Genomic DNA, 14,389 nt, shown 5'->3' on the forward strand with positions numbered 1-14,389 from the left:
CCCGGATAACCATGGCCTATCTGAAGGGATCGGTTGAGAGGCCCCGCACAGTTCACCTTGAGGCGTCGTCGCGACGGATCGAGAGATTAGCCACTAATCTCTCCGTCCCGGAAGTTTGGGCGAGTGCTACACTCTCTTTGTCCTCTCGCCTCGTTCTACGACCACCCGACTCCGCGGACTACGGAACTACGTTCGAGCGTTGTAATGACTTGGTTTCTTTCGTTAGTGCTGAGACTGGCAACGACACTGGTGATTTTTCGGCTTGATCAAGTCTGTGGAGGTGAGAGGAAGAACTTTTCACATCTGCAATAGTGGTGTACGCATACGGGTTTAGAGAAGGAAGTGAGTCTGGATGCAAAAATGCTGAATTTTAGCGTCGGTCTGGCAACATCTGAGGGAGATACTTCCTACGCAAAGGCAGTGGATGGTCATATGGGGCAAGAGTTGACAGATTGCGCCAATTCTGATCGCTCCCCTTCTCGTCTCGTGTGGTTGACTATTGACCTGGGTCATCTCTACTCCGTAAGCAATGTCAAAATGCTATCTCGCGATAATTACGGAAAAGAGTCTGAGATCTACGTGGGAAAGAGCGCTATCCATACGAACGGAAGTATTGATCCAATCAAAGATCATAAATGCCCTAGTAGTTCGACTAACCCGAACATTTTGACTGGTTTTTCTTGCTCTTCTATCCATTGGGTTCAATATGTTACCATTCGCCGTCATGTTGCTACTGGTACAGGAACCAAAAATGACTACTATCTTCAAGTCTGTGAAGTTGAAGTGTATTACAATGAGAACGAAGGTACGGCAAACGTCTGAGCGCAACGCCGTTAAGAGTAATTTCTCATTTAGATGACGGCGTTATCATAAAAAATCTTACTAGTTTTCCTATTACAACCGTTAGTGAGATTGCAATGTGTGGTTCATCCAAAGGGGATTTTGGCCCAACATGGAAGTTTCCTAATGGAACAAATGTTTCAACGCACAACTCCGCAAAAATTCAACAAAAAAATTATAATAAACCTGGGCAAAAAAAACTGATTCTAAATTCTCCCAATTTTATAGTGCAAAATGGCGACTACAAATGCGAATACATTGCCAACGACGCTGTGAAAGCGATAACAGTTAATATCGTTTTTGCCAGTAGGAAAACAACACAGCATATGTGTAGTCAATTTTAAGTGCATGTATTCTTTAGTTGGTTGTCAACTGGGTTCATGGTCAACGTGTTCTCCATCATGTGGAAGAGGAAAACAGACGAGGATTATTACTGTGAACGGTGGTAGCAATTGCTTATCTTTGAAGTCATCAAAAGACTGTTGGACAGCAGTTTGTAAGCGCCTTTGCATTGTCTTGTTCAGGCGTTGGTTTAAGCGTTTATGTAGGTGGCAGAATTGATATGAAAAATGCAGTTGCTACTCATGGGCCATTCTCAAGACTATCCGCCTCACAAGCAATTGATGGCAACATCAGTTCATGCGCTACAACTCTTGCGTCAACTTCTCCGTGGTTACGAGTCGATTTGAAGACCGCTTATTTAATTACAAGCGTTGAAGCGTCATTTTGGGACAGACAAGGAAACGGCGCTGTAGTGCGAGTCGGAAGTAATTTGACCAATGATGGCAATGTCAATCCGCAGTGTGGTCAGCCAATTAGCAATTCAGCGTCTGGAACGTGGACTAAAACTGTATGTTCACCTCCTCTCTGGGGACGATACATTAACGTACGAAAGACGTCAGAAACAGGAAGTTATTTAGGCGTGTGTGAATTGAGAGCGAACTACAGTAAGAAATTATGCAATAATTAATATGTTCAATGTACGTTATTAGAACTGGACGTGAGCATTTTCTACAATGATTCTTCTGTTGAAAATGGAGCAATTTACGCGTACGCCGGGCAGGAGCTTCCGTTTCCAGTTTTGTGCGGCGTCAATCCAGATCCAACCAACTTCAATTCATGGCTCAGCATTAAATGGAGATATTTCGGCGATGATAGCTTAATTCCTACGTTTTCATCAGATACGGATGTTGGACACTCTAAAGTAAGGAATCTGACTAGTCTACATATAAAGAAAGTTCCGTCGCGTGATGAAAAGTACTCGTGTCATTTTAACTCAATTGGTCACACAAAGACAACTCTAGTGTTCAACCTACATATTAACGGTGAACAGCCAGTATATTTGTGCGCTCTAGATTTTAAGCGTATGTTTCTAGTCAATTGTACGTGGAAAGAGTGGTCAGTGTGTTCTGGATCATGTGGTGTGAAAACAAGACACCGAACACCTAACAATTCTGTAAGAAAACATCAGGGAAAAAAGTGTAACGGATCCTCAATAGAAGCCTGTAACTCGACAAATGTTCCTTGTAAGAGAGGAAGGGCCTCAACTTGACTTAGTTAGCACTCTCATTTTCAAGGTGCTCCTAATCCTGTTCTCAGTAAAGTCATTATTAAAGAAGGACAGCAAGCGACGTTAGAGTGTGAGGTAGCACAACAGAACGGACTGTTGATGCCTATCATCAAATTTGAGTGGTTCAAAGACGGGATGAATGTAACGACACTTTCTAGTTCATCTGCCCCTTTGACAAACGGAAAATACCGAGGGAGTTTGACATTTTCATCTGTCAAAATATCGGATGCAACATCATCATACACGTGCAAAGCTCGTGGGAAATACGGTCTCAGTGCACCATCGGCGGAAATGACGCTTGATGTCACGTGTAAGCCACTTATGTTTCTCTATGATTATTGATATATTTTTGATTGAAGATGCTCCCTATAATATTAACATAACAGCGGATTCGGAAACGTTTGTGAAAGGACGACGTCTACATCTGAAATGCAGTGCCAAAGCCAATCCTCCTCCTCAATATTTGTGGCAGAAAAACGGCGCCCAGTTACCAAGGCAATCGTCACAGTTGTTCTTTTTAAGCTTAAACTACTCTGACAACGGTACGTACACTTGCACAGTGAGCAATTCACTTGGTTCGTCTGCGTCCAGCAAATTTCTTCTTATTGTTGACGGTATGCTATTCTTGTTGATCGTTATGTTGACTAGGCTTTTTAGGACCTCCGGAAGAGTGTACCATTTTGTCAGGTAAAAGTCCTATTGGCTCAGACGTGGCTTTGACTGTTCAGTGTCTCATCGACGGAAACGCCCCTGTTACTAACTACAGGGTATTCTACAGAGTCCCTGGTTTGGAGACTTGGTCGTCGAAAGTTGTTACAAAAGTTTTACCACCAATCGAGGTCTCAGATTTGATTCCATTTAAGAAGTATGAATTCAAAGTGAGTGCGGGAAACGAGCATGGATACGGGCCAAACAGCAGCACAATCAAAGTGCAGACAGTTGAAGGAGGCACGTGGCGTTCACACTCGTATTATAGTCATGTACTATTGTCCTTTCTTCTTTGTAGAGCCTGGGCCTCCAGAAAACGTGAATGCTGTTTCCTTGGATTCTTACAGTATTGCCGTTTCCTGGTCGCCGCCTATCAATTCACGCGGAATAATTTCAAAGTATAATGTATACTATCGCTCTTCATCAAGAGTTAAACGAGAAACGGCAGTTCACAAAAATATTACTTCAGTGTCGGGGGCAAATACGACTGCAAATCTAATCGGCCTCTTTCCTTTTACTCGATACTCTGTTCAAGTGGCGGCTGTGAACGTCAGAAAAAGTGACGGGGATAATCTTGAAGGGAAGAGAAGCAACGAGACGTCCGTACAAACAGCCGAAGCAGGTACGATTTCATTTATTTATTTATTTATTTATACTTTAACAGCCATGTGTTCAGCTCCATCTGCTCCTTTGTCATTGTCGTCCACTTTAGAGACCATAACGTGGAGCCCTCCCAAATATCCTAACGGAATTATTAGAGAGTACATCTTGATTTATCAGGTCGAAGGGAAGGATTCTTATAACGTCACTCAACAAAACACGACTCTTTCGGCGAAACTAACTGGTCTTGACGAGTCTATCAGATACAACATTTCAGTGCGTATAAATTGTGAATGGTGTTTCTGAAATGTGCGTTTTGTTTAGGTTTGCGCTGTCACGATTTCTCCCGGGCCATGCAAAAGTATCATAATTATTAGAAACATTTCAACTGAGGAGGCTACTGACGGCGCTACCAGCAACACTGGCACTACAGTTGTTACAACGGAAGCTAATGACGGCGTTGGTAGCAGCTTTGTCACTACAGTTGCAACAAAGGAGGCTAGTAGCGACGCTGATAGCAAAACTGACACTACGGTTGCCACAGCAGAAGCTAGTGATGGCGCTGATAGCAACACTGTCACTACAGTTGCCGTGGCTGGAGTCGTCATATTGCTAATCGTAGCGGGAATCATTCTTGCTGTTATCATAGTCAAGTAAGCATTGTGCGGAGTACGTAGAGCTGCATAACAAACTTTTTAAGACGTCGCCGTCAAAAGGAGAAGCGAGAAGCTGTCACTGTCGAAATGTCCTCAATGAAACACTTTAAAGATGAAGACCCTACCTCTGGTAAGAGAACAGTTACTCTCTTGGTACTAATATATCTGTTTTTGGTAGCTTCCTTATTGGTGGAGGTGTACGAAGGCAGTACAGCTCTTTTGTCTAGCAATGTCACTGAAAGTTATGAAATCGGGTGGTATCGAGGAGAGATGTGTCTTCCAGGAAAAGACACGCGTTTTCAGCAACTTTCCGATGGGGATCTTCAGATCACGGCGGTTCGTAGTAGCGATTCCGGTACTTACCGTAGGGCTGCTTCCAGCGATGAACAGACCGTTGAGCTTATTGTAAAGCCAGTTGAAGTCAAGGAAGAGGAGTTGGGCAAATTTGGTAATAACAAGATGAAGCTGGATCTCGTATTTCTTCAGCCTCGACGTTATTTTTTAGAAATTGACAAAACAACGTCCACAGAGTCAAAAACATACGCGGTGCCCTTGGACGACTTTATTGATCACGTTACTGCTATGAATGAGTCAAAAGGGTCCGGATTTGTTGAGGAATTTAAGGTCGGAAGTTTTTGTGTTTTATAATCTTATCACTGTGTTGTAGGAGTTGGAAAAAGCAAGTGCGGGGATGGAACTGACTACCAACGTTGCTGCGTCAAATTCGTCAAAAAACCGTTACAGAAATATTTTGACTTGTAAAGTTGTTCTCTTGGCGCTGTTAATTCTTTTGTTCTATCGTTTACTTCTGCAGATGATCATGCGCGGGTTATTTTGAAAGCTGTGCCCGGTACGGAGCCGCTCAAATGTGATTACATTGCAGCTGCTTACGTTGACGTGAGTCGTGTTGATCGTCAGTTGAAGACGAGATACCTGAATACGTGTCATAGGGCCATCGCATTCCAGAAAAATACATCGCTTCACAGGGTAATTAGTCTGTCCATTTTTTAGCGTTAGAGAGAGGGAGCAACTGTATGTAGGGCCTACCAAGAGTACCGCAGGAGATATGTGGCGAATGATTTGGAGTGAAAATGTCAGAACTATTGTTATGCTTACGCGCTTGACTGAGGGAAATAAGGTGATACATAGCAAGTGCAGTAATGAAAAAAAGTCACTGTTAAGTGCAGATGAAATGTTATCAGTACTGGCCTTTCGCCGCTGGGGAGACAAAAAACTTTGAAGGGTTTAGAATAAATTTAGACAATGTTGATGAGTTTGCGGAGTACGACATCAAATCAATCACGATCGTCTTGGTTAGTAAGAAATATTCACAAGCTTTTTACTGATGCATTGAATAGGAACAAGAGACGCGAGTTGTAAAGCTGTATCACTTTACTGCTTGGCCCGATCACGGTGTTCCAAAATTCGCGACGGGGCTGCTCAGCTTCATAAAGAGAGTCAACAGGGAGCTTCCTAAGGATGCTGGGCCAATAGTCGTTCATTGCAGGTATGCATTAACTTAATTCGACTTTGCTTTTATCTTCTTTTTGCCAGTGCTGGAGTCGGACGTACGGGCACGTTCATCGTTATTGATCAGATGCTTGAAAGAATCAACGAAGGGCTTCCAATTGACGTCTTCAGAGCCGTCAAATCTCTCAGAACTCGACGCCAAGAAATGGTTCAAGGCGAGGTAAGACACCACTCAGCAATGCGCCAACGACGACTCCGGCTATATTCAGGCACAATACGCCTTTATACACGTTGCACTGCTCGAAGCCGTCTTATGCGGCAACACTCAAATTCCGGTGCCAAGTTTCCGCTCTGCCTTTTCCAAGCTATCTAAAAAAGACGGCAAAGGTCGATCTGGATTTGAGCGTCAGTATCTTGTAAGAAAAAGTTCTTTCCTAGGCATGCATTTGTGTATATGTACTCATTATTTAGGTCTTGCAGACGGATAGTACTCGGGTTAGTAAGGCTTTGTGCACAGCCGGCCTTCATCCAAGTGTGCGGAAGAAAAACCGATATTTGGACATCGTTCCTCGTAAATTCAATAGCCTTCCTAAAATTACGACATTGATTTATAAATTCCAGTCGATGATGAACGAGTTGTTTTACGCCCAGAGGAAGCCGGATCTGGTGACAATAGCACTTTGTACGTAAACGCTACTCCTGAAGCCGACTATATCAATGCAAGCTATATCAATGTAAGCAATTGTTTTTTGGTCTAGCAAAGAATTACTAAACTTCTTATTAGGGCTACCGTCGTCAAAATGCCTTTATAGTGACTCAGGGACCGTTGGAAAATACCGTGGATGACTTTTGGCAAATGGTGTGGGAACAGGATACAACTACCATCGTCAACTTGACTCAGTTGATTGAAGACGGCAAGGTTGGTCGAAAAAAGTCGATTACCAATATTTATAGTCTTTGGTACATAGGAAATGTGCTATCAATATTGGCCAAAAACTAAAGCTCACTACGGTTCATACAAAGTCGAAATCGATAGCCAAAGTTCTTCTGATTCCTACGTCATGAGAAAACTGAACGTCAGCAAGGTTTGCTACTTCAGAACGTACTGCTTCTCCATCTCACTTAGGAATTGCTGTACTATAGGGTTCTGAAATGAAAACGGTTTGTCAGTTTCACTTCACTGCCTGGTCAGACGAAGAGTGTCCCACATCAGCAACTCACCTACTTAGAATGATGGCACAAATTGAGAAGTGGCAACAAACGACAGGCAACAATGTCATCACAGTTCATTGCAAGTAAGTTTGCTACGCGAGTCAATGATGTCTATCTAGAAGACTTGCTGATCTCATAGCAACGGTATTGGTCGTTCTGGTGTGTTCTGCGCTATTGCTTCTGTGATTGAGGAAATGAAAATGGAGAATGTGATTGACGTATTCTACAAAGTGAAGTCTCTGCGCATCAAGAGGCCCGGGGTGGTGCAGAGCGTTGTGAGTGTACACTGACTATAATTGAATGATTAATTATTTAATTATTATTATCAGGATCAGTATAAGTTCTGCTACAAGGCAATTCTCGACTACACCGATGGCTTTGACATTTATTCGAATTTCAAGTGACGACGTTTCTAGTTAGAATTTTGACGTAACTTTTTTCTTCTGTCTACTCAGCTTCGCGTTCGTTGTTTTCTTTGCTTCTAGGTAGATCCGCATCCGGGTTTCGTGAGATTTTTCGGAAAATGTTCACAGACGCGCACAGGCGGCTATCTCTGTCTGGAAAGTTTCGGCGCGTTTTACTTTGGTCTCTCGTCGTGTTTCTGCTGCTATCGGGCTCTCCGGCTGATCAGACGCTGCCTCTACTTGACTATGACTTACTCTTGTTGTTTCTGCTAAGACTGGCAGGGATCGTGGCGTTTTTTGGACTTTTTCAAGTCTCTGGAGGTAGGTAGACTTCGACAGTTCACCTTCGAGTTCGATCGTCCTTGAATGCGCTCGTCGCGTGAGAATTAAAATGATTACGGTTACGCGTCGAATCGGATGAAAGATCGGTTGAGGCGTTGCCGCGACGGATCCAAAGATTAGTTGCTGATTTCTCAGAGCTTGTCTCCGTCCGGGAAGCTTGGGCGAGTTCTAAGTCTCACGCTCGTCTGGCTGCGGTTCGTCGTCCTCTCGCCTTGTTTCAGTGACCATCCGACTTCGCGAACTATGGAACTACGTTCGAGCGCTGTCGTGGCTTGGTTTCCTTCGTTACTGTTGCAACTGGCAACGATATTGACGATTCTTGGGCTTGATCAAGTCACTGGAGGTAAGTAGGGGAATTCGCATGTCAAATTCACTCGTTTGGGCTCTTGGAAAATTTAGTTCGGTACTGTACGAAATTTTCACTTCTGTACAAACCCATATTATAGTAAATGGTTTTCTGTTTAGAGACAAAATTGACTCTGGATAAGGCAATACTCAAATTTCAAAACGTTCGGCAAACTACGGAAGGAGGACTATCAAGAGGAGCTTCTTTTGCTAAGGCAGTGGATGGTCATTTTGGGCAAAACTGGAAAGATTGCGCCATTTCTGCTTTTGCCCCTACTCGTCTGTTGTGGTTATCGATTGATCTGGGTCGTCTCTACTCTGTAAACAACGTCGCAATGCTATCTCGTGGACAGTACGGAACAGAGTCTGAGATCTACGTGGGAAAGACTGCTATGAGCGGAAGTATCGACCCAGCCAAAGATCACAAATGTGGCACCAAATTTCCTAATGGTACAGCTCCAACGACTTTAAACAGCTTTCCTTGCTCTCCTGTTCGTTGGATTCAATATGTTACCGTTCGCCGTCAAGTTCCTGGAAGCAGCATTGGCGAGTATCTGCAAGTATGTGAAGTTGAAGTGTATTACAACGAGAACGAAAGTACGGCAAACGTCTAAACACGCCACCGTTAAAAACAGGGTTCTAATTTAGATGACGGTGTTATGATAACGAAAGCGAGTACTTCATTAATTGGCAAGATTGCGCTATGCGGTTCACCTAAAGGAGACTTTGGTCCGACGTGGAAATTTCCGAATGGAACAAACGTTTCAACAAAGAAATCGGCAATTCAACAAACGAATGGTTCACCAGGATTCAAGCAATTGCGACTAAATTCTCTGAAATCCGATCTTTTGAATGGCGACTACAAATGCGTGTACATGGCAAACGGCGTCAAGAAAACGAAAACGGTCAATTTAGAGTGTGAGGATAAGCCGCTGTCATTGAAAGAAAACTGTTTTATTTGTTTGTAGTTGGTTGTGGAGCAACTTCGTGGACGGCGTGTTCATCATCATGTGGAAAAGGACAGCGGATGAGGACTGTCACTCGGTACAGGAAGAACGATTGCTCATCTTTGAAATCATCAGCAGTGTGTTGGACTACAGATTGTGAGTGTTTTCTGACGAGTCTTCTTGCTACCTGAGCGTTTTTAGGCGGGAGAATTAATATGAAAAATGCAAAGGCTACGTTTGTAGGAGGGTCAGCGTTGTCAGCATCACTGGCCATAGATGGGAAACTGATGGGAAATTTATGCGCTGCAACTTTGGAGTCAACTTCTCCGTGGTTGCGAGTTGATCTGAAGACGGTTTATTTGATTACAGGCGTTGAAGCGTCATTTTGGTTGAACCGAGGAAACGGCGCGGTAGTTCGAATAGGAAGTAATTTGACTAATAATGGCAATGATAATCTAAAGTGCGGTCAGCCAATAAGCAATTCAGCGTCTGGAACGTGGACAAGAACTGTTTGTTCACCTCCAATCTGGGGCCGATACATTAACGTACAGAATATCTTCTCAAGCCAAGATTATTTAAGCGTGTGTGAATTGAGAGCGAACTACAGTAAGAAATGTGGCTCTAATCAATTCATCTATTCATTGAATTGTTTATAAAAATAGCACTTGACGTTGGCATTCTCTACAATGATTCTTCTGTTGCGTCTGGAGAAGTTTACTCGTACGCCGAGGAGCTTTCCGTTCCATTTCTGTGCGGCGTCAATCCAGATTCAACGAACTTCAATTCGCTGCTCAACATTCAGTGGAAATATGGCAACAATGGTAACCCAATTCCTGCGTTGTCATCAAAGTCTGATGTTGAACAATCTAAAACGAATAATCTGTCAAGTCTACATATAAGAAGGGCTCCGTCAGGTGACCAAAACTACTCTTGTCACTTTACGTGGATCGATCAAACAAACAAAAGTCTCGTGTTCAACCTAAAGATCAACGGTGGAACAGCAATTAAGCATAACAGATTGACTCTCTAAAGCGTGTGTTTGTAGTTGATTGTAGGTGGAGCGAGTGGTCGGTATGTTCTGCACAATGTGGCGTGGGAAGAAGATCTCGAACATCCGACGATTCAGTGAGAAAACATCGCGGAAAATCGTGCATCGGATCCTCAATGGAAGTCTGTGACACTGGAATTCCCTGTACGTAAATTCTAAGCAACGGAATGTAATAATCGCATCATTTTGAAGGTTCTCCAACTCCCGTTGACACTTTGGTAATTGCTCAAGAAGGTCAGAAAGCTAAACTAGAGTGTGAAGCATATAGTCAACTGGCGACGCCTATTGAATTTGAGTGGTTCAAAAATGGCTTGAAATTGACCGATCTTTCACTAACAACTTCTGCCAATTTGACAGCGGGAAAATACCGAGGAACGCTGACATTTGCGTCTGTCAAAAAGACAGCGAGCGCATTTTACACTTGCAAAGCTCGTGGGGTACGCGGTCTCAGTAATTCATCGACGGCAATAACGCTCAATGTCACTTGTAAGTTTGTCGTGTTTCTCGCGTTAACTTACATGTGTTTCTTTTACAAAGATCCTCCTCAAAATGTCAAAGTGATCGCAAATTCCACGGAGTTTGTGAAAGGAAAGAGGATAATTCTAAATTGCAGTGCCGAAGCAAATCCTTTGTCTCACCGTTACTCGTGGTGGAAAGACGGTCAATTATTAAAAGCGGGGTCAGAGTCACAATTTCTCTTTTCAAAGTTGAATTACTCTGATAACGGAGCGTATAAATGCGAGGCGAGAAATTCAGTGAATTCATCTATGTCAGGCGAATTCGTTCTTGTCGTCAAAAGTATGCCGAGCTTTTCCCCAATTGTGTGCTTTTAGCAAAACCCGCTTTTTAGAACATCAATTTAGTAGCAAAGGCAATGGCAACGCTGCCGCAATAGCTGTGACAGTTGTCCTAATAATACTGGTCATAGTGGGAATCGTTCTTGCTTTTATCATAGTCAGGTGAGCGTCGCGTTGACACTGCCAGCAACTGCGTGCAATTCTTCTAATACGTGTTCAGGCGTCGCAAGACAGACTTTGAAGCGTCGACTGTTAAAATGTCATCAGTGAATCACTTCGAAGACGAAGACTCTTTAGCGTCAAGTAATTCTCATCCTGATTGATTAATTGATTAAACGATTGTGTGTGTTTGGCAGCTTCCCTATTGGTGGAAGTGTACGAAGGAAGTACAGCTCTTTTGTCAAATGACGCTGCCGCCGGAAATTGTGAGATTAAATGGTTCCGAGGAGATGAATTCCTTCCAGGAAAAGACACGCGTTTTCAGCAACTTTCCAATGGAGATCTTCATATCACAGCGGCTCGTAGTAGCGATTCGGGTACATATCGCTGTACAGTGTCCAGCCAGAATATTGACGAAACTGTGGAGCTTATTGTGAAGCCAGTTGAAGTCAAGGAGGGTCATTTGGGAGGATTCAGTAATATCAAGATAAATTTCTTTTTCATTTCTTAGTTGATTTCTAGCAATTGCCAAATCGACGTGCACAAAGTCAAAAACAAATGCGGTGGACTTGGATGATTTTCTGGATCACGTCACTGCTATGAATGAGTCAAAAGGATCTGGATTTGCTGAAGAATTCAAGGTGGTTTTTTTTCTGTTGTGTAATCTCAATGTCACTGTGTTGTAGGAGTTGGGAAAAGCAAGTGCGGGGATGGAACTGACTACCCACGCCGCTGCGTCATATTTGTCAAAAAATCGCTACAAAAATATTCTGACTTGTAAAGTCGTCTCGCAAAGTTCTTCTTCTTTTATTGACTTCCTTAGATGATCATGCTCGAGTTGTTTTGAAGCCTGTGCCCGGTATGGAGCCACTCAAATGCGATTATATTGCAGCTGCCTATGTTGACGTGAGTCACTTTGATTTTCAATTAAACGAGACCTAAATACGTGTCATAGGGTCATCGCAAGCCAAAGAAATATATTGCCTCGCAAGGTAGTAGGCACGTATGCTCTTGATTTTACGTTAGGGAGAGGAACTCCATATAGGGCCCACCAAGGGTACCGCAGGAGATATGTGGCGAATGATTTGGAATGAAAATGTCAGAACTATTGTCATGCTTACACATTTGACGGAAGGAAATAAGGTAATTGCTAAGTATAGTATTGCAACAATAGAAAACTCACAGTTGAACGTAGATCAAATGTTATCAGTACTGGCCTTTTTCCGAAGGGGTGACAACGAACTTTGGGGGATTTAGAATAACTTTGGACAGTGTTGACTCTTTTGCGGAATACGACATCAAATCAATCACGATTTTCTTGGTTAGGAAAGGAACTGTTTTCAAGCTTGAATAATTATTTGAATAGGGAACCGATGGGCGAAATGTAAAACTGTATCATTTTACTGCTTGGCCCGATCACGGTGTTCCAAAATTCGCGACGGGGCTGCTCAGCTTCATAAAGAGAGTCAATAGAGAGCTTCCTAAGGATGCTGGACCAATGGTCGTTCATTGCAGGTATGCATTAACTTATTAATTCGACATTGCTTTTATTTTTCTTTGTCAGTGCTGGAGTCGGACGTACAGGCACGTTCATCGTGATTGATCAGATGCTTGAAAAAATCAGCGAAGGGCTTCCAATTGACGTCTTCAGTGCCGTTAAGTCTCTCAGAACTCGACGCCAAGAAATGGTTCAAGGCAATGTAAGACACCCAATGTTTTTCGTGGCTATAAGCATAAGCCAAGGACGATTCCGGCTGCAGGCACAATACTCTTTCATATACGTTGCATTGCTTGAAGCCGTCCTATGCGGCAACACTCAAATTCCGGTGCAAAATCTCCGCTCTGCCTTTTCCAAGCTATCTGAGAAAGACAGCAAAGGTCGATGTGGATTTGAGCTTCAGTACCGTGTAAGAATATCTCCTCTCCTATGTTATGCGTATGTACTCGTTATTCAGGTTTTGGAGACGGCTAGTGCTCACGTTAGTAAAGCCCTGCGCATGACCGGGCGCGATCCACGTGTGCAGAAGAAAAATCGATATTTGGACATTGTTCCGCGTAATTTCCATATAAATATTCCTCGGATATTTGATGTGTACTCTCTAGTCGATTCTGAACGAGTTGTTTTGCGCTTGGAGGAAGCCGTATCTGGTGACAGTAACGCTGCGTACGCGAACGCGGCCGCTGGATCGAACTACATCAATGCAAGCTACGTCAATGTAAGCAAAGGCTTATTTTTGGTCTAGCAAAGAAATGCGAAAGTTTTCTTTATCTTCATCAGGGCTATCGTTGCCGTGACGCTTTTATAGTGACTCAGGGACCGCTGGAAAACACCGTGAACGATTTTTGGCAAATGGTATGGGAACAGGATACATATACAATCGTCAACTTGACTCAGCTGATTGAAGACGACAAGGTCGATCGAAAAAAGTCGATTAGAAGCATCAGTTCATATTACCTGATATAGGAAATGTGCTATCAGTATTGGCCAAAGACGAAAGCTCGCTACGGTTCATATGAAGTTGAAATTGATGGCCAAAATTCTTCTGACTCTTACGTCGTGAGAAAACTAAACGTCAGCAAGGTTTGTTGCTAGAACATTTCCCCTCTTCCTATCTTATCTGTATCTATACTACTGTACAGGGTTCTGAAATGAAGACGGTTTGTCAGTTTCACTTCACTGCCTGGCTAAATGACGAGTGCCCTACGTCAGCAACTCACCTTCTTGAAATGATGGCACAAATTGAGAAGTGGCAACAAACGACCGGCAACAATGTCATCACTGTTCATTGCAAGTAAGTTTGCTACGCGAGTCAATGATGTCTATTTAGAAGACTTGCTGATCTCATAGCAACGGTATTGGTCGTTCTGGTGTATTCTGCACTATCGTATCCGTGGTTGAGGAAATGAAGGTGGAGAATGTGATCGATGTATTCTATAAAGTGAAATCGTTGCGCATCAAAAGGCCTGGGATGGTGCAGAGCGTTGTGAGTGTACACTGACCATAATTCGAAGATTATGTAATTATTTAATTAATTAATATCAGGATCAGTATAAGTTCTGCTACAAGGCAATTCTTGACTATACCGAGGGCTTTGACATCTATGCGAATTTCAAGTGACTGCGTTTCTAGTTAGAATTTTGACGTAACTTTGCGTTCGTTGTTTTTTCTTTGCTTCGTAGATAATTTTGAACAGCATCCGGGTTCTATGAGATTTCTCCGAAATGTTCCACAGTCGATTAGCGGCTAATCTCTCCGTCTGGAAAGTTTTTGCGAGTTGTACTTCAACTCGC

At 43.1% G+C, this 14,389-nt stretch overlaps 2 protein-coding genes across 3 annotated transcripts; both read left to right on the forward strand.

Annotated features, from left to right (window-relative positions):
• Positions 1-43: 43 nt before the first annotated feature.
• Positions 44-7,600, forward strand: LOC136189930 (receptor-type tyrosine-protein phosphatase S-like). Of its 2 annotated transcripts, XM_065977983.1 has the most exons (32): positions 44-119; positions 227-280; positions 335-805; positions 856-1,146; positions 1,202-1,336; positions 1,389-1,787; positions 1,833-2,165; positions 2,217-2,366; positions 2,418-2,720; positions 2,770-3,024; positions 3,068-3,358; positions 3,417-3,740; positions 3,795-3,994; positions 4,043-4,371; positions 4,419-4,504; positions 4,553-4,822; positions 4,880-4,998; positions 5,042-5,132; positions 5,189-5,271; positions 5,325-5,361; positions 5,415-5,512; positions 5,562-5,687; positions 5,733-5,881; positions 5,929-6,064; positions 6,114-6,260; positions 6,316-6,415; positions 6,466-6,578; positions 6,629-6,763; positions 6,813-6,929; positions 6,988-7,139; positions 7,196-7,331; positions 7,386-7,600. In XM_065977983.1, exons 3-32 carry the CDS (start codon positions 361-363, stop codon positions 7,458-7,460), a joined length of 5,625 nt encoding a protein of 1,874 aa, XP_065834055.1. In that variant the 5' UTR covers positions 44-119; positions 227-280; positions 335-360; the 3' UTR covers positions 7,461-7,600. The 2 variants fall into 2 exon arrangements, with proteins under 2 accessions (XP_065834055.1, XP_065834054.1); XM_065977982.1 differs by lacking the exon at positions 44-119 and having other exon boundaries at positions 130-280.
• A 344-nt stretch (positions 7,601-7,944) lies between these two features.
• Positions 7,945-14,330, forward strand: LOC136189935 (uncharacterized). Its single transcript, XM_065977993.1, has 28 exons — positions 7,945-8,145; positions 8,268-8,744; positions 8,796-9,065; positions 9,116-9,250; positions 9,296-9,700; positions 9,757-10,086; positions 10,140-10,286; positions 10,335-10,628; positions 10,680-10,940; positions 10,993-11,101; positions 11,160-11,242; positions 11,296-11,574; positions 11,621-11,739; positions 11,785-11,875; positions 11,922-12,004; positions 12,054-12,090; positions 12,144-12,241; positions 12,294-12,419; positions 12,465-12,613; positions 12,663-12,798; positions 12,859-13,005; positions 13,054-13,153; positions 13,202-13,314; positions 13,377-13,511; positions 13,563-13,679; positions 13,739-13,890; positions 13,947-14,082; positions 14,142-14,330. The coding sequence occupies exons 1-28, from the start codon at positions 8,046-8,048 to the stop codon at positions 14,214-14,216; spliced, it is 4,704 nt and encodes a 1,567-aa protein (XP_065834065.1). The 5' UTR covers positions 7,945-8,045; the 3' UTR covers positions 14,217-14,330.
• The last annotated feature ends 59 nt before the right edge of the window (positions 14,331-14,389 follow it).

Source organism: Oscarella lobularis, chromosome 8 (genome assembly GCF_947507565.1).
Source record: "Oscarella lobularis chromosome 8, ooOscLobu1.1, whole genome shotgun sequence".
NCBI classification, from domain to species: Eukaryota; Metazoa; Porifera; class Homoscleromorpha; order Homosclerophorida; family Oscarellidae; genus Oscarella; species Oscarella lobularis.